Source organism: Ciconia boyciana, chromosome 1 (genome assembly GCF_034638445.1).
Source record: "Ciconia boyciana chromosome 1, ASM3463844v1, whole genome shotgun sequence".
NCBI classification, from domain to species: Eukaryota; Metazoa; Chordata; class Aves; order Ciconiiformes; family Ciconiidae; genus Ciconia; species Ciconia boyciana.
The window spans coordinates 145,388,335-145,407,211 of NC_132934.1; the positions used below are offsets into that span (position 1 = coordinate 145,388,335).

The following is an 18,877-nucleotide window of genomic DNA, read 5'->3' on the forward strand; positions in this document are numbered from 1 at the left end:
CTGGAGTGGTCTCTGTTGTGGTGAGAGCATGCACAAGGCTGCCTAGTGCAGGAGAGACAGAAGTAGGAAACACTTGTGCTTTGTTACACCAGCTGGTTGCAGGATTTCTTTTACAAGATGCTTCACGCCCAGTTTTCTTTAGGGAACATTTCTTTTTTGTCCTTCACAGCACTCTGCAGAGACAACTTCTAGCCAACCAAACATTTCCCTGTGCTTCAGGTTTCAATTAAGGAAACAAACAATCTGTTGAGATTGGTTTAGGGAGAAGTCTCACATACTTAAGACTTTGGCTTGGCACTGTGGTGCAGAAATGGTTAATTAATAAAGCCTGATTTTTTTGTTTAAGAAATATTTTAAAATAACTAATCATGGTGTGAGTAAAGTAAATTCTAATTCTTACTGGTTAACTGGCAGCAGCAAGCAAATTGGTCTCTAACATCTTAAAACTACTAGCATTAATACAGATTTTAGGATCTTTTTTTTTCCTTCTTTTTAGTTAGTATGGGGTTAAGATTATTCAGACATTAGTCCTATGAGATGTTTGTTTCACATTTTTAAAGGTAGCTTACTATTTTTTCATTCTCAGCAGGATATTAGACTTTGAGTTAAAACCCCTTCACCTGGTGTAACTGCTTCTCCTACCTAAAAGAAGTCGAGCAAGGTGCACAGAAGGCATAACTTCTTCATTTTAAATTCTCTCATCAAAACCAGTGGGTCTGGAGGCCAAAACATAAAGTAACATACTCCACTGTATGAAACTGTAACCTGCTCTTTGGTTAGGCCGGTGCTTTGGTACTAAGCGTGGCAGCCAGGAGTTCAGCGACTCCTCAGCAGTTTGACGTCTTCCCTGCTGCTCCCCATTACTGTGCTCTTTGTTGTGTAAGCATTAGAGGGACACGTTTCCGTGACTGAGCGCTGCTGGTATGATGTCCTGTAGGAGTAGGTAGAAGTTCAAATCCCATTCTTCAACCAGAATTTAAAGAACCTTTTTCTTGCTTGACACCTTGGCATCTCCTGCATGTCTGACACGTACCAGAGGAAAGCACTAGAGTTAGTTTCACAGGTAGGAGCTATTTTTTTGTCCTGGTAATGATTGTAAACTATACTCTTTCAACAGTAAGCACAAAAACTGACAAATTACAGCAGTAACTAGCTGTTTCTGTCCTAAATAATTTCTAAGCTTCACAGCTACAGTAGAAATGTTGTTATAAAAATAGCACAGACTTTTATTTTCTGCCTTTGTGAACTAAAAAAACTACTGCCTACCTTCCCCACCCCTTTTTAAGCAATGACATTATGTTCCTGCTCTTTTTTTTTTTTTTTACCCTTTTTTTTAAACTTAGTGTCACAGCCAGTAACTGCATTAGCACAAACAAAACTGCAACTCTGCGAGTTCACGCTGTAACATCAAAACCACAGAGCAGCTCTACGGAGCCAGGGCAGCGTGGTCTAGCAAACAGACAGAACCTGACCTCTTCCCCTGAATAGGGAGTAGCTTTTTTGGCTACTATTAACAACTCAAATCCTTCCTTCTGCATAAGCTGGCACAGCAGGAGCTACCGCCTGTGTTGAGCAGACCAGAAGCTCCTGCTTTGTTGCTGTCAGCCAGTTACTCTGATGTGGTAAAGTTGGGGCTTTCTGATGTAAATCCTGCAAGTTTTGCATACAGCTTTAGTTAAGCAGTATTTTCAAAGGATGTCTTGCTTGGTTGTAGCTTTCCCTTTCCTCTTTCACAAACTAGGATGAGAGTACTTACTGCAGCTGGTGTTTTGGTATGCTTACATCACTCAGTGTTCAGTCAGGGCACAAGTACAAAGGATTCAGGTTCACTGCAATCTTTTTACCACCAATGCAGAAATAAAGCAATTTATTTTTGATAAAATTGTCATTAGTGCAATACATCTTAAAACAGAAGAATGAAATGAAAGTATTTACACATAACTTAAGCAACAAACCCAGCTGTGATCTGAGGTCATTTTAGTATTTTTTAAAGTAAAAATAAGGCAAATAAAAACCCCTTCAGTGTTCTTTATCCAAACTAATCGAACTTAAAAAATCAACGATTGTCTACACATACTGTTAAAAAGTACATGAGTTTCCAGACAAGCTCAGACATTTCACAGCAGAAAAAAAAAAAAATCCAGAGTTACAGAATTGTTCTTTTCTTAAGTAACACGTAGGTACTTTCAGAAGGCTGACAGACTTCCATTTCTCCTGGCTGAGAGGCTCTCAGTGGATTGTATTTCACCTAGACAGGCAGAACTTTCTTCATCATGATTAAAGCAGTCATAGGTGCTCAGCAAAGTGCCATTTGCTGCTCTATCGTCTTTCCGCAAAGAGAGGGGCAGATTTGCTAGGGTGAAATTAACATCTTTGAAGGCATGCAATAAAAAGATCCCCACAATAATAGTCAGGAAGCCACTGAAGGTGCCAATAATGTCATCAGCCGCCATGTGTTGCCATTCCTTGAACAGGATGGCAGAACAAGTTAAAACAGATGTTGTAAAGATGACATAATATATTGGAGTCACTATCGAAGTGTTGAATATATCCAGAGCCCTGTTTAAATAGTTGATCTGCGTGCTCACACAGACAATAAGGCTTAGCAGCAGAATCCAAGACAAGGGATGTTTCAGCACTGGTTTTCCTGCAAAAAGTTCCTTTATAGTGATGCCCAAACCTTTTACACAGGAGACTGATAATGCTCCAATTACAGAGCAAATTGTTATGTACACGAGAATGTTGGTCTGTCCATGGCGAGGTCCCACCACAAAAATTAGAATTAAAGACACAATGACAACAAGAGTTGCGAAGACCATAAAACCTGTGGTTGGGGAAAAAAAAAAAATTATGTACACTATCAAAGGCATCTTAGAGGTACCAAGAAAACACCCATTAACACTGCCATCAGCTCAGCTTAAACAGAAGAATTCAGGATGCTTCTCATTACTCCAACATCGAAGTTAAACTAGTTTTCTAGTAAGCTAGCTAAAACAAAGAATGAACCTCAGGCATGTTGTATTACCTTCACCAGTCTATCAGCAAGACTACTACAGGATGGGATTGCTAAATTGCCTTACACACAGACTCACTGTGGTGTAGATGCCACTGGATGCAGGCTTGCGTCTGAATGCTTTTTAGGGAGGTCCTTTTGGCAGGCTGCCACATTCATCAGCAGATTTCCAATAATCAGGTCATTCCTTAAGATCAGCTTTTTCATCTCCGTGCTGGCTATTTCCTCACGTTTAAAATGGGAATTGTCTTTGCATATATAGTATTTTACAGATGTGGATTTGTGAGTGCCTCATGTTCCACGTAAGCATAGGAGCCAGTCTCCAGGATTACACTTCTCAGCAGACACTTACCACAGCACCTACTTTTTCATTTTACAGATAGCTCAAGGTTGGGCTGAGACTGTCACACTTCAATTAAAATTTATAGAACTTGTGTTTATCCAGCTGTGCTGCTGCATTTGTTTAAACTGTCATCTCAGTGGTTCACATCAAGACACTTTGTTCAAGGCCAGACAAGTTCACTGGCATGATGCAAAGCTCCCTATGGAACTATGTCACAGAATTCAAATCTCTGCTTCATTTTGACAACATGAAGCAGACACAGGCCATCTTCTTGGAATGTGAAAGCAGCAGTAATGAAACTACAATGAAGAAATGATGGGCTGCGTACAGATTAAGCCAGCGTTTTTCTTACCTGGATCACCTAGTTTGTGGGACATTTCATCCAAAGTTTCTACTTCCTCCTCTTGTGGAGCATGAATTACCATCACAGTTGATCCCAGTATACTTAGCAAACACCCTATTTTTCCATGTAGATTAAGTTTTTCATTTAAAAAGAAGGATGACAGAATGGCACTAAGAAGAAAAAAAATGCACCAGCAAACATGGAATTAGTAATATCTCATTCATTTGCTCATCAACTTACAGGTTGCTTTGACTGTACAGGTCACTTGCATACACAATGTGCAGCTTAAAAATAGCTACATAGTTGATTTTCTATCTCAAGATACTTGCTATGGACAGAACTACCTGTTAATATTTGGCATGTCTCCCCAGAACCCCATTTTTCTGCTGCCTCCCAAAAAACTCTGTACCTAAGCACTTGTGAAAATAATTTTTAAAAGACAAAAATCTTAACTCGGGAATGAAAGTACTACTCTGCTGTATACAACATGGTTTTGAAATGCAGAAGATGATAACGTCACAGATCAAGGTGTAGATGCATTGCTAGAACCCTTTCATAGCATAGGCACTTCACATTTGGAGAAACTTAAAGTAACCCCTGGTGTTTATAAGCACTCTTTATTTATTAAGAACAGATCACATTTATTACAGCATATTTCAGTAACATATTTCTAAATAAATACCTTACTTCTCTCTCTGAAATCGCACTGCTTTCTGTTAGTGTTTCTTACCTTACAAGAACACTGAGAGCTCCTAAAGGAGTCACTAACGTAGCTGGTGCAAAAGCATAGGCAGCAAAGTTAGCTACTTCGCCAGCTCCCACTGCAGAATAATAATAATAATTTTAAAAAGAGTTAGACTGTCTTACGCAACAAACCTGTGAATCAGTGCAAGTGTTCTTGTAGACACAAACACTCAGTAAGGGAACAATGGAAAAGTCTAATTATAGTGTTCAGCTAACGGTACTAGCAGAACACACACACCCCCCCGCCATTATATTTTAAAAACAGGCTGGGAGACTACAACAGGTATTAAAATTAATTCAGCCAAATTAGAAGGTGTTTTATTTTGGTGTCTATGTTGTAGCTCCCCAGCCTGCCAACTTGAGTCATGAACTTCTGCATGGAGAAATCTGCAATAGCAGGGTACAGGGCAATGCATACATTAAGCCATAGTTACCTGAACACAGCCAGTAAGTTGAGAGTTTAAGCAATGCAAAAAAAAAAAAGTTCAGAAAATAGACATCATCCCAAAATACACTTCCCTCTAAAGAATCCTGTATATCTAAGCACTTCTCTGCTAAGACAAAAAACAGAATGCATATGCTAGCGAAGAGATACAGGAAGACCAACGTCTGCCTAGTTCCACTGCCCAAAAAGGGCAGTTAAATTAATTAAAGAATTTATGGTGTGAGAGAAGTTATACTAAAATCATTAGAGCTGCCCCCATCAAATCACCAGACAGCATTACCATACACTGTAGAATCCCCATCTCACTCCTTTTTTGTAACCACTGCTGCCATCTGTGGCATAGTTATTTACTTAAATTATATAATGCAGATTATATTTTTGATGGTTACTTGAATATATTTTTGATACTTACTTGAAAGAAGTCCAGCCCACCACAGCCACTCCTTAAGGTATGCATGACCACCTTGACCTAAAATTGAAAGAATGTTTGCTACTCCATTAAAAGCATACATCAACAAACAGTAAGCCCCATCACTGATAACATAATTTTTGCAGCCCATGCCCTTAAAAACACAGGCAATCTTTTGATACTTAGGCTTTATAGTTAGAGGAGTTGAAGTAAAATCTTCAAATTTCTGATGTGCATATGCCTCCTACAGCCTACTTTGAAAACTAGTTTGTTGGATTTTTTTTGTATTAGAAATGACATTGATGACCATATCTGCATTACCCTGCAAAACAGTTTTCAACTCATTGTAATGACATGAAAAGCCAAGTTTTGTGTCTCTTACGAGAACGCTACTTTGTGGAAATTGTATGTGGCTTATGTGGTTGATTATATGTACAAACATGTGAAATGCAGTCACACTTGCCCATTCCAAACAAGGGAGCATGAATTATGTATCTTGAGATCAATCATCTTTTAGAAGCAGAGATGACAGGTATTGAATAAAAAAATATTCAGATTCAACCCTCTGAATCATCTGAGGATGCTGCAACCATCCTATCTAAATGTATCCTCTTGCAGTTTAAAACCATTCCCCTTGTCCTGTCACTACAGGCCCAGGTAAAAATTCTCTCTATATCTTTTTTTTTAAGCCTCCTCTAAGTACTGAAAGGCTGCAATAAGGTCTCCCTGGGGCCTTCTCTTCTCCAGGCTGAACAACCCCAACTCTCTCAGCCTTTCCTCATAGGAGAGGTGTTCCAGCCCTCTGATCATTTTTTGTGGCTCTCCTCTGGACCCACTCCAACAGGTCCATGTCCTTCTTGTTGTGGGGACCCCAGAGCTGGACGCAGTACTCCAGGTGGGGCCTCACAAGAGCAGAGTAGAGGGAGAGAATCACCTCCCTCGACCTGCTGGCCACGCTGCTTTTGACGCAGCCCAGGATGCAATTGGCTTTCTGGGCTGCCAGCGCACATTGCCAGCTCGTGTCCAATTGTTCATCCACCAGTATCCCCAAGTCCTTCTCTGCAGAGCTGCTCTCAATCCATTCATCCCCCAGTCTGTGTTGATACTGGGGATTGCCCCGACCCAGGTGCACAACCTTGCACTTGGCCTTGTTGAACTTCATGAGGTTTGCACAGGCCCACTCCTCAAGCCTGTCAAGGTCCCTCTGGATGGCATCCCTTCCCTCCAGCAAATCAACCGCACTACTCAGCTTGGTGTCATCTGCAAACTTGCTGAGAGTGGACTCGATCCCACTGTCTATGTCACTGGTGAAGATATTAAATAGTACTGGTTCCAGTATGAACCCTCGAGGGACACTATTCATTACACATGATCATTACATGTGATTTTCAGTCTTCTAAAACAATCTCCTGACACTCAAACGAAGTTAACATTCTCCTAAATTCACTCATTCAGGAGCGTAGTTGTAGTTAAGACTGCTGGTTCCAAGTTCAATTTGCAAGTACAATTCAGATTTAACTGACATGCGAAGAAATCATTCAACAAGTATCCCTAGAGGGCACTACATGCAATTAAATAGTATGTATCACACAGTTAGGTGTATCTGGCAAGAGAAAAAACACATCAGCTCTATGTTTTAGGTTTCACATACCTGTAACAAACAAAAAAAGTCAAAACAAGATCGTAAGTTTAGTAATCTTCTGTTAAACAGCAATACTTAAATGCCACCAAGTTTCTTAAACATGTATTTACCTGCTCTCATGGAGCCTTTCCTAGCTAACCGGAGAAGGCCTTTCTTTTTCAGGATGAAACTTCCTCCAATGAAAATACTGGAACTCATAGCCAACACCAGACCAATACAGAAGTCATATCTCCCACGAGTTTGGCTCATCTCGTAAACTACTAAAGACTGTCACATTGATCAATGAACAGTAGAACTTCTGTTATTCAACACAAGATGATGCAACACTGAAACCTGAGCAAAATAAACACATCAGAATTAAATTAGTAGAAATATGTACTGTATAGGAAAATCCTCAACAACTCATGTGACTGGTTCTGCTGTGAATAGTCTCTGCTATAAGTGTTTGGGGAAAAAAAAAAAAGGCAATCTTTGAAGCATGTGTAAGCTTGAATCATTGATGAGTAACTAACAAGTCTGAACACACAGCAGGAAGGGCTTCTGACCTGGCATATAAAAACTGAAACCCAAACAAATACAAGTTATTTGAAAAAAGTTTAGGAAAAGTTAAAGATGTGCGATTTATTTTACTTTTCATTAAGTACACAGATCTGTGTCCAGCGCACCATGTAACTGACAATACTGATCAAACAAGTACTTACATCGAAATCAGTTTGTAAGAGAGTTTGAGAACAGCCACAGCATTTCTTCCATATAAACTCACTAGAAAAATGAAAAAGAAGATCAGAATGGGTGTTTAATCATATAGTAATTTTGCGAACACAAACAAGCTTGAGAAGTATGCACATGCACTTATCCTCTAACAGGGAAATCTGGAACAAGACATAAGGCATCTGGTTGCTGATGTATTTTACAAAGAGCTTCCCATACCTGTATGAAGCATCTTTTCAGCTTAGCTACAGTAGCTATTAAGAGTTTACAGTTTAAAAGCTTTCACCTAGCCTGCTAAGAGTCCAAATTTAGTTAGGCAAGACCTTCAGCAACAGCTTAGCAGAAGACAGCCATTTTTAGGCTAGAAATCAAGATTTTACATACTCAACCTCCAGTTTAACAAGAAAATTATTTTCAGTGCATCTTTTCTCCCGTTAGAAGCTGCAATGAGGATATCCTGGATTCCATCTAACACACAAGATTTTGAATTTAAGGTATCTCTATAAATAACTTTTAAACTGAAGAAAAAAGCTCAAAGTAGTTTCATGGTGATTAACCTCTCTATAGTATGAAGGGAAATGAAAACTATTTTTAGGCTTTGACTTCAAGACAACTGATAATTATGGCAGTATAGAGAACTATTCTAAAGGAAGAAAACACCTATAGATAAAACAATTTTTATTTCCGTAAGCATGGCATACGGCATAAGTTGCATTAACAAGCTTTTGATTTAAAAGTAAAAGGGAGAAAAGAAGGAGATGGAATAAAATGTTTCCATTTCAGTGCTTATTGGAATATGAATTCCACAGCTTTAATGCTGAGATACAGCAGCAGCTTCCCCAGGCAGGAGTACAATGCTGGTGTCAAGGCACTGCAATATCGAGCACTCTCCTTCATGCCCAGGCAGAGATGGATGCACCCACTGGGAGTCCAGGACTAGATAAAATCATATTCCGGTCTGCCATGCTAGTTCACAGTTCCGATTCCTGCACCTGTTTCTTCAAAACCTGTTTTCTTCCAAAACTACCTTTCCCTGTACGTTCTTGCTTCCGACTTTGATTAATTTGCTACACTCCTAGGAACAACCTAGCAGAGAGCTACAGGTAGGTTAACATTAAAAATGAACACAGATTCTCTTGCTTGCATCCAGTTAGGCTGTGAAAAAGTATAGGAACACAGTCCTATTTTAAGCACTCAACATGGCACTATGCAAAATGCTGCAAGATCCACAGTTCAAAATTCTAAAATCCTCTTCCCTTAATCCTGGCATAGTAATTTTTAATATCTTATCTCGTAGGAAAAATGTAAGTAAATGAACTGCAAGGTTCTGCTTTCATTTTCTAGCAACTTTTAAGAATAAACTTAAGTAGATTCTTGCATGATACAAAAATCATCTATCAAACAAAACCAAAAAAGACAAATCATTAGTGCAGGAGACAGACCAGAAGAAGCCACCTCACTAACTGCATCAACTATTTCTCTGGTTTTGAAGTCAAAGCAAGACTTCCAGTCCCCTGAAGAATAAAGGCATTTTTTTAATGCAAGGAAAAGACATCAAGAGACTTTTGTGACTGTTCTCTCTACCATCTTTTCTAGCAGTCATAAGTCACGCTGTTCAGGTAATCAAGGTAAAAGTGTTCTTCTAGCTCCAGCTGGTGTAAAATGTGATACTGGTATAGCATCACTTTGGGGAGGGGGGCTTCTTTGGCTGAGCTTTGCTACTCTACCAGTGTTTTTAACAGTTGCTACTCTAGTTATATTACTAACGAGAGTATTTTTATTAGTGTAGCTTTTAGTAAAATCAGAACTCACCATACTGGCAAAATCACTTTTTTTTTTCTCTCCCTTGGTTCATCTACACGAAAACATTTCTGACAGAGGTAAAAAGCATCAGTTAGTCCCACCCTGATGGCTTCTACGCACTGCATTTCAGAGACAAGGGAAGAAGCACAGGCTGCTTTTCTTTGGAATAGAGGAAGAATCTGACTGCAGAAGAATGAGGAAAACTTGCGAGCTAACACGTAATTTTCTGAATTTAGACTGAAAAACACCCTAAGGATGCTACACTTCAAAACTAGTAGTTCTATTCTCCCCCATGTCCCAAATACATTAAAGAGTTTTTGATTCCCTGTCAACCACTTTGTTAATCTTATAAATGATTCAAATAATACTTCACATAAATTACTGCTAGCTCTTCTTGCTAAGTTTATTTGTCCTCACAGACATGGCCAGTCCCATTTCTGCTTGGGCTGGACTGCCATACTTCCATCTAAGGTTTATACAGATGTCTACATTTGCTGACCATTTCTGCTGCACAGTCATGGTGAACCCAACTTCTCTCTGAAGAGATTTTGGTTCACCCTGCACACAACACAGGTGCAGAAGAAGCTGGGAGGGGACACAGCCAGGATAGTTGATCCAAACTGACCAAAGGGCTATTCCATACCATATGACATCATGCTCAGTATATAAAGCTGGGGAAGAAGAAGGAAGGGGGGGACATTTGGAGTGATGGCGTTTGTCTTCCCAAGTAACCGTTACGCGTGATGGAGCCCTGCTTTCCTGGAGATGGCTGAACACCTGCCTGCCCATGGGAAGTAGTGAATGAATTCCTTGTTCTGCTTTGCTTGCATGCGCAGCTTTTGCTTTACCTATTAAACTGTCTTTATATCAACCCTCGAGTTTTCTCTCTTTTACTCTTCCAATTCTCTCCCCCATCCCACGCGGGGGGGAGTGAGCGAGCAGCTGCGTGGTGCTTAGTTGCTGGCTGGGGCTAAACCACGACAGATGCATGTGTAGAACTGACACGTATAGCCGCAAAGTCAAAGCGATACCAGGCATAGGAAGTTTTACACTTCAGGAAATCACTAGTTTAATTCTAACCCTAAGACGTAGTAAAAGAAGAGGAACTAATGTGTCCTCATAAATATCATCAAGAAAAATTATTATCTTTGGAAATAAGAAAAAAAAAGCCACAAAATGAGCAGTTTCTGGAATAATACTCTTCTCACAGTTCAGCTTTGGGACATGCCAAAGCTGTCCCATTCCAGCAGCCAGGGCCACTGCTAAGTTATAAACAGGAGAGAAGCCCAAAAATGTAGGAGTTACAACTAAAACCACTGCCAGCTTTATTTGGTGTAGTTCTGCAAAGGTTCTTTAATCAAGTTCACAGCTGATTTTAACACAGAGAATATTTCATCCACCCAAGACTAGCAGGTTCATGGAGGAATACTAGTTTGCTGCTCTGATTTCAGAGGTGTAATGAGGGGATGAGACTTTCCTATCCAAAGAGGCTACAGCATTTACAATGCCTCAAAGAACCACCCATTTACAAACTGCCTGTGGATTATCTAGTATCATGAGTCACAACTCTCAGTGTGCAACCGTACAATGGCAGACAACACAGGGAACGTATACTGAGTTTGAAGGTTATCAGACACGGAGAGACTGAGAAAAAGCTTTCTGAAAAAACCTGTGGGACATAAGCAAGTCCAGATCAGCCACAAAGTTTGTTTGCTTATTTTTAAGATGTAACCAAGAAGTATCACAAATGCTGACAAGATACAGAGTCTCTGGTCTAAAACACAAGGTAACATTTCTTTGCCTGTTTCCTCGAAAGCCCTTTTCTCCCAAAAGCAGCACATACACAGTGCTCAAAAGATGTTATATATTTATTGTAACAAGTAAGCTCTCTAAATATTCGGAAACGCTAAAAGTGGTGTAATGAGATGAAATAATATTTTACATTTAAAAGCAGATAAGCATAAGTATGAGGGAGTTATCAGCCAAAGAAAATTAGTATCGCTTCCACAACCTGTATGTTGTATGGAAGCAATAATTACAGTTAGTAAAAGTAAACATGGTGGATTGTTCCAACTTTGACTACTTGGCCACTAGCCCTCAAGAGTTCAGGAGACAGTCTTTTCTCCTAGAAGTAATCTAAATATATGCTAAAATATTTAAATGCTAGAATTCACTATTTTCTTGTCTAAAAACCGATCATCTTAACTGTGAACAGCATGATGTCACTAAGCTAAAAAGGACCTTAACAGGCCATTTACTTCAACCCTTTGCCATGTACAGCATCATTCACTGTTGCTCCTCATTTACAGATAATTCAGCCAAGCTTCTCCCAGGAAATACTTATGAAGGAAACTTCACAAACAGTGCAGCCATGCTTTGATGCTGTTAGGAACTCTCATTCTCTAATGATCTTCATCTAGATCTTCACTTTGACTACCAAAGCCCATTATGTTTGTCCACTCTGAACTTGGAAAAGATACAACTCCCTTTATCTTTGCACCCAAATCTTAACATTACTCTGCACGTTAGGTGCTTGGCGCTTCCTGCTGTGCCACCCTCTGGGTCCTTTCCCAATAGCTCACTTTTTTTTTTTAATGACGTGCAACTCCTGAAGCCGCATACATTATTTTAGCTGAGTTATTATTACTTCGGCAATACAGTGGAAGACTATACTTCTTTTCATACAACCTAAAATGGGTAGTTTTCTTAGCCCTGCCTGAGCAGTCATCCACTGTTGACTCATCTTCAACTTCTCTAGTAGTATGACCTCTGAATTCTTTTCTACAGAACTACAGTTCTCTAAACTGTATTTGTATAGCAGTTTATTCCTGCCTGGGTGTAATCACTTTCATTTACTCCTATAAAAAGCATCTCTCTTTTTCAGAAATGTTTCCTGAAAATATTCATCTGAGTTTACACACTGGCAACCCTTCCCTGCTCAATGCCATTAATTATTTCTTTGTCCTTTCAGCCAGATCACTAATATTAAACAGCACAAGATTCAGACATGACTCACACGGAAGGGTTTTTAAACAAAGCTCTGTTTTGACCTGACATTAGTAATAGTTACTCCAGGTACAGCCATTCAGCATCTTTTGAACTGTTCTGTGGTATTTTATTCTCAGTTCTGCTTATTTACAAGAGCTCCAGGAGAAGTTTTATGTTTTGAACACTGAAATAGAGCACCTATTTAATGCCCTCCTAGCCATAAAGCTTTTCATGGAAGAAAAAGGGGTTGAATCAACAAGTTGCTTTTAACAAATACACATTGACTATTATGTGTTCCCTTCTTCCTTTCCACAGACAAAAAATGACAGGAAACAGAAACACTCCCTAACAACAAGAATCCAAATGTTCAGTGATTAACCTTTCGAAGGCTCATTATACATACCAATTTTGTTCCAAAATCCAGAGGCATTCACTTCTTAAATATTTCAACGTTAGGTTTCTAAAATGTGAGTAAAAAATAACATTAATTGGCATTTTAAGAACTCAGCTAAAAAAATTATGTCCATCATTTCAACTTAATTTCATTTTCATGCATGACACACAAGACTGTACATTGTCTCATCTATGCTTTAAAGAGAGACAGGATTTTTGTTCTAAAAACACCTGAATAACAAAGTAGCATGGTTTTAAATTTGATCTTCCTTACGTATGTCTCACTTGAAGCGTTACAGCTATTTCATCCCTTTGCTTTTCACTTCACTAATCAAAGAAACTAACCAGAGATCTAAGCTATTCTTTAGAAGGTAACATGTTAAAGTAAAACTGAAATACCATCCTAGTCCTTTCAGTTTTGTTCTGTAACTTAAGTGCTAAGGCACTTTCATTACAAAAACTAATATAGTTTTAATTATTGGCTTTGGTATGGTGAGTTTTCAGAGGATGTTTATATACAGAACTCTGGGGCAGTGGGGAGTATGAATACAGAAATATTCTCAGCAAGATTACTAAAATCCCCAAAAGCATACTTAACTCTTTAATCCAAGTCTCCCTCAGTTATGTTCTGTCCACTCATGAACATATCTTTTAAACACAGGTATAGAGAGAACATTGAAAGGACAGATACAACTTAGCATTAAGACAAAAGAGCTGCTGGTTTGAAACTTAGTCACGTGCATCTTTAAAAGGCCACGATGCACACGTACAGCACCCAAAGATTCTGTATACATTATTTAGGAAACAGTACCTTCAATTTTGCACTGTAAATCTGCCCCAATACAGATACAGTTTTCCAGCTTTGTCAAAGTTAAATGAGTGTGCAAACTTATACACATAATTATTTACATATTACACAGGCAAGGTAAAAAATATTTGTTTATAAAGATGTTATATATATATGCACGTATAATATAATGTTAGAGGCACAAGTACTCAGAAAGCAAAACATATATTAACGGTTCTAAAGTGGCCTATTTTAAAAGTTTTAGTTAAACTGTGGGGAAACTTATCCTTTATAGCAGATTTCTATTAATAAAGCAAAAGCAACAAACACTCCATTTTAAGAAACTGGGAGAAAACAAGAAAAATGCCACAGTAAAAATTTCTGTACAGCTTATTCTTTGTATTTTGTATTTGTAGTTATTCTCTTTATAAAAAGAATGACCTTCAATTAAAGCATTTTCACATAAAACTAAAAAGTATCTTCACCAAAACAAAGTGCTGTTCATTAACTGAACACAAACTACAGATGGTGCTTTACAGCTGATACTGTATTGACTGTATTTCCTAGAAGTTTACCAAAACAGAGTCAAGATAAGAGTAGATTACATGTCTTGCTTCATCTTTGCTGTACCTAGTACACTAGCTCCACTCAGTAGGATGAGTCACCAGCACAGGTTCACTGAAGTCCTACCTTCAGTATTTTAAGATGGGCAGTTTCAAATTTAAGATGACGCAATAAGTTAAAGTCGAATCTAGACATTAGACACTGTTACATGACTGATAATCTGTTGTAACCTGCTTTCTATTTGCCGGGAATTTATCCTGAGAATTAATAACTTTAATGAAGGCGGAACTGGTGTGACACTGAATTCTAAATACAATGATACTGATGAAAACTTACACAATAATTTCCTATCAACGAACTTGTTACCTTTCAGGGGAAAAAAACCTAACTGTATACAATGAGGCACATCAAAAGCATTCAGGAAGAGCCATGGTGACTTACGTTTATTATGTTTTAATTAAAAATAATGTTCAAGATATGGCTGGAAAACAGAGGAAGTTGACTGGTTGAAAAAGATCAGGAAAAAAATCGGACTAAAGAGTCAGACCCAGCCTGTATCTTCACGGTATAAGAATGACCACAAATCACCATTCTGAACTACAATACAAAGCTAAAATTATTTTTTCCACCTCAAACTAAAGCACTGCCAGGGCTCTGAAGTTCTGCCGAAGTTGATCTGGAACCAAGCTGCACAACCCTCAACCTCAGGTAAGCTCAATGCTGAACCAACCTGAAGACAAACTGTTTTAGCTCCCTGGTTAACAACACGCACGCTCCATTAAGAAGTACGACAGCTCTGGAGCTCTGGCAGAACTAGCGTACTGTAACTTGCCAATTCTGTCCAGACAGAGAACCTAACAAACACCCAGATTTATTTTTTCTTAATCCTGACCTTCTGAGCCCAAACCACAGCAAGTTTCCCACTACGGAGAAACCGGCACGGCGAAGGTCTCCTCGGGCTTCTGCAGACAGGTTCAACGCCCGGAGCCGTGACAGCTACGCAACCACCGCCACCCGCCCGCAGGCAGCACGGCTCGCCCCGGCCTGCTCGTTCCTCACCCGCAGCGCCGAACGCCAAGGATCTTGCGCGCCTCAGGGGGAGGGAGCCGAGGCGGGGAGGGAGGCACCCCGGCACCGGCGCTCCCGAGGCGGCATCAGGAAGGCAGGCAGCAGCCGGAACAGCCGGAGCCCCTGGGCGGCGGGGCCGACCCGGAGCCCCGAGGCGCGGGCAGGGCCCCTCCCGGCGACGGGGCCCTCGCTCCGGCCGGGCGGGCCACGGCCGCACGTGGGGGCGGGGGCGCGCCTCACGGCCGCAGGCACCGCCCTCCCCCCCCCGCCCCGAGCGCCCCCAACCACCGCCTCCCCTCCTCACCCCGCCCTCCGAGGGGCCGGCCGGGCCCGCCGCCGCCACCGCCCCTCAGCCAGCCCGCGACCAGCCGGGCCCCCTCCCCTCGGCGGGCCCGCCCGCCTCTTCCCGGTTACCTGCGGTCACCGCCCCTCACATCCCCGCCGGGAAGGGCCCCGCGGCCGCCGCCACGCGCGGACAAAGAGGAGGAGAGGGGGGAGGGGGAGGCCGGAGCGGGCGGTGGGAGGGGCCGGTGTCCGCGCGCTCCACCGCCATGAGGGGAAGGGGGGGGAACCGGCAGCGGGGCGCGGCGGGCAACGACGGCGGGAGGCGAGGGCACGCGGCGTCCTGAGCCCGGCCGCCCCCTCCCCGCTGATTCCGGCAGCGCCCGCCGGAAGGGGCGCGGCCCGGCCCAGAGCGAGGCAGCGGCGGGGCCGGGAGCCCCGCCCACCTCGGGTCACGTGCCCCTCCCTCCCCTTGCCCCTGGGGCGCGCGGGAGTCACCGCCGCCGTTAACGGCCGGCCCCCGCTTCCCCGCGGCGCCCCCCAGCGGCCCGCCTGGGCCCCGCCGCCCCTCCGGTCACAGGTGAGCGGGCGGACGGCGGCAGCCTGGGGCGAGGCGGGCCAGCGCCTCCCGCGGGACGGGGGAAAAGCTCGTCGTGGAAACGGCTCTGCCTTACCCAGCGTCGGCTTCGGTTTTTAAAAGGCCCCGTAGTGGTGGCGGACAGCGAGTGACTGCGACGCTGTTTCCCTGCGGCTGCGCCTAGTTCATTCCCGCATCTTGCCCCAGGGCCTCCCACCAAAATCCACATTACCCAGGTTTTACACTCTCACAGAAAATAAATACTTACACTTACTGCATATGGTGTGTAAGGGAAAGAGACATTCTACAGGGTTAGGGAAATGGCATGGTTTATTAATCTACTTAATTAATACTGCGTGGTTTACAACCAAAAAGGCTTTAATCTCGTATGAAGTAGAATTGATACATGTGGTTAGACAAATATTTCTCCTCAGCTTATAGTGAAGAGTCTTTGAAACAATCATAACATGCTTCAGGCTCGGAGGGCTCTTAGTTTCTTCAAAACTATTTAAACAGGTGTCGTGCTTTAGCCCCCGCCAGCAACCAAGTACCACACGGCCGCTCGCTCACCCTCCCCCTGCCCCAGTGGGATGGGGGAGAGAATCGGAAGAGCAAAAGTAAGAAAACTCATGGGGTGAGATAAGAACAGTTTAATAATGGGGAAAAAAAAAATTGTAATGAAAAGGAAAACAACAAGAGCAAGAGAGGAACAAAACCCAGGAAAAACAAGTGATGCAATTGCTCACCACCTGCTGACCGAGGCCCAGCCCATCCCTGAGCAGCGATCACTGCCCCCCCATTTCTATACTGAGCATGACGCCATATGGTATGGAATAGCCCTTTGGCCAGTTGGGGTCAGCTGTCCCAGCTGTGCCCCCTCCCAGCTTCTTCTGCACCTCCTTGCTGGCAGAGCACGGGAAGCCGAAAAGTCCTTGACCAGCGTAAGCATTACTTAGCAACAACTAAACCGTCAGTGTGTTATCACATTATTCTCATCCTAAATCCAAACCACAGCACTATACCAGCTACTAGGAAGAAAATTAACTCTAGCCCAGCTGAAACCAGGACAACAGGCTTTACAAAGCTGCCTTGTGACATTAGGTCTAGATAACCAAGACTGCCAAAATACATGTGATAGCTCCACATGGAAGATGCCACTCTACCTTTTCCAATGGGATGAGACTGTTTTGTCACGTCTCTTAGTGACAACTGTTTCTTCTTTGTCCTTCCTCGGGATTTGTGTTGACATTATCATAGTCTGCACAAGCTGCTGCTTCACTTTTGCTAGACTTGGAAACAAAATCGGAGAAGCAATCTTGGCTCTCCCTCACAGCATACCCATAACAAAGCTATTCCTCATCACGTTACCTGCTGTGTTCTCTCTCATTAAAAATGGTCCCTCACTCTGTCGCAAAAAATAAAATTTCTACACCACTCAAAGCAAATGGATACATTTTAGGCCTATTTTATTCAGTAAGGCAACGTTTCATTCCCCAATTTAAAACTAGCCTAGTATTCATGACATGAACTTTGCACTTGAGAAGTAGTTTTTTATGTGTATATATGTATATGAAAACATTTATATATATATAAAACCCATTAAGCAATATGCAGTTATTACCTATGTAATTACACAGTAGGAGGCTGGCTTTTCTGTGAAGATACCAAAACTGTGAAGTCTTTGAAAAACTTCAACAGCTAGTGAAAAGGATTCCTCAAATGGATCAAAAAAAATTAGCAACTGTACCACCTAAAGCAGTCCTGTATAAATGGGACCATGTAAGTACCAATATCCAAGACAGTATAAAAGAGCTAAAGAAATTAATGTGCCTGTGATCATGCCAAATTTTGGAAACACATACACATGCATATTCCCGAGTTAAACAGTAACGATGTCTGAAGCAAGTGAATTTAGACTTCTCCTTCCACTCTCCTCTGCTTCTGCTCTCCTCTTTTGAAAACCACCTCTTAACCAACCTAAAACAATACTGAAGAGAATAAACACCTGAAAATACTAACTGGACTCCTTTAAGCATTACAGACTCTTTGTGGGACTTCAGTCATTATCTGTTAATCCTCTTCCTCATGTTTCTTCAACTGCTAGTTCCGCTTAACGTACTGTCATCTGTTCACACAAAATACGACTTCTTTTAAGTGCTCTCAATTCGGCACAAATCATTAAATCTTTACTTCAAAGCCAGGGGTTGTGCTCAAAGCATTCTGAATAATTTACCACAGCATGGTACTTCAGCATGTTTGCAGAGTATCTGGAAAGAACTATAAATACCAGAACGGTGGTAACCTCCCTTACCTAACCCATTCTTGTAGTGTTAACTCAGCAGCACAATCCATCTTTGTGCTCAATTAATTTCACAAGAGAGGTCAGCTAGCGTAGGTACTTTTGCAAGGCTATGGACAGGATTTTTCAGGGCACCGTATCTACTATGTGTATGAACAACTCATAAGATTTAAAAAGGATGAAGAGCAAAAACACCACCCACACAACCTTGGGAAGCATTACCGGGTTAGCAGGTATTCTCGCTTGTGTTGCATACCGACCGACCCCTGTGCAGTAATTTCCAACTGCATACACGCACTGAAGGGGTTGCGATGAAAGCCGCCATGCGCCAGCTGCCCAGAGCTGCTCTCTGGTACCTGGTCCCTGGGCAGAATGGTGCCGGCTGGCAGAGATTTAAAGCATCCCACCAGGGTGGTGGATTCAGTGAGGTCTGTACCTGGCAGAAAACTGATCAGGGAATTGGGCA

General features: G+C 41.8%; 1 protein-coding gene across 3 annotated transcripts; it reads right to left on the minus strand.

Annotated features, from left to right (window-relative positions):
- Positions 1 to 1,835: 1,835 nt before the first annotated feature.
- NIPA2 (NIPA magnesium transporter 2) lies at positions 1,836 to 15,946 on the minus strand. 3 transcript variants are annotated; one of them, XM_072849607.1, is made up of 8 exons: positions 15,668 to 15,946; positions 12,845 to 12,901; positions 7,641 to 7,701; positions 7,050 to 7,272; positions 5,301 to 5,357; positions 4,430 to 4,520; positions 3,709 to 3,869; positions 1,836 to 2,824 (listed from the first exon to the last, which is right to left on the minus strand). In XM_072849607.1, the coding sequence occupies exons 4-8, from the start codon at positions 7,186 to 7,188 to the stop codon at positions 2,187 to 2,189; spliced, it is 1,086 nt and encodes a 361-aa protein (XP_072705708.1). In that variant the 5' UTR covers positions 7,189 to 7,272; positions 7,641 to 7,701; positions 12,845 to 12,901; positions 15,668 to 15,946; the 3' UTR covers positions 1,836 to 2,186. The 3 variants fall into 3 exon arrangements, with proteins under 3 accessions (XP_072705708.1, XP_072705709.1, XP_072705710.1); XM_072849608.1 differs by lacking the exon at positions 15,668 to 15,946 and adding an exon at positions 15,245 to 15,485; XM_072849609.1 differs by lacking the exon at positions 15,668 to 15,946 and adding an exon at positions 15,078 to 15,231.
- Positions 15,947 to 18,877: the final 2,931 nt, after the last annotated feature.

Bases quoted from the DNA above. Each gene is read 5' to 3' on its own strand.
- NIPA2 (XM_072849607.1), bottom strand. From the start codon at position 7,188: ATGAGCCAAACTCGTGGGAGATATGACTTCTGTATTGGTCTGGTGTTG. The intron at 5,358-7,049 runs GTAAATACATGT...TTTCAATTTTAG, and splicing joins GAAAGGCTCCATGAGAGCAG to GTCAAGGTGGTCATGCATAC. The intron at 2,825-3,708 runs GTAAGAAAAACG...CCCCAACCACAG, and splicing joins CCACAAACTAGGTGATCCAG to GTTTTATGGTCTTCGCAACT.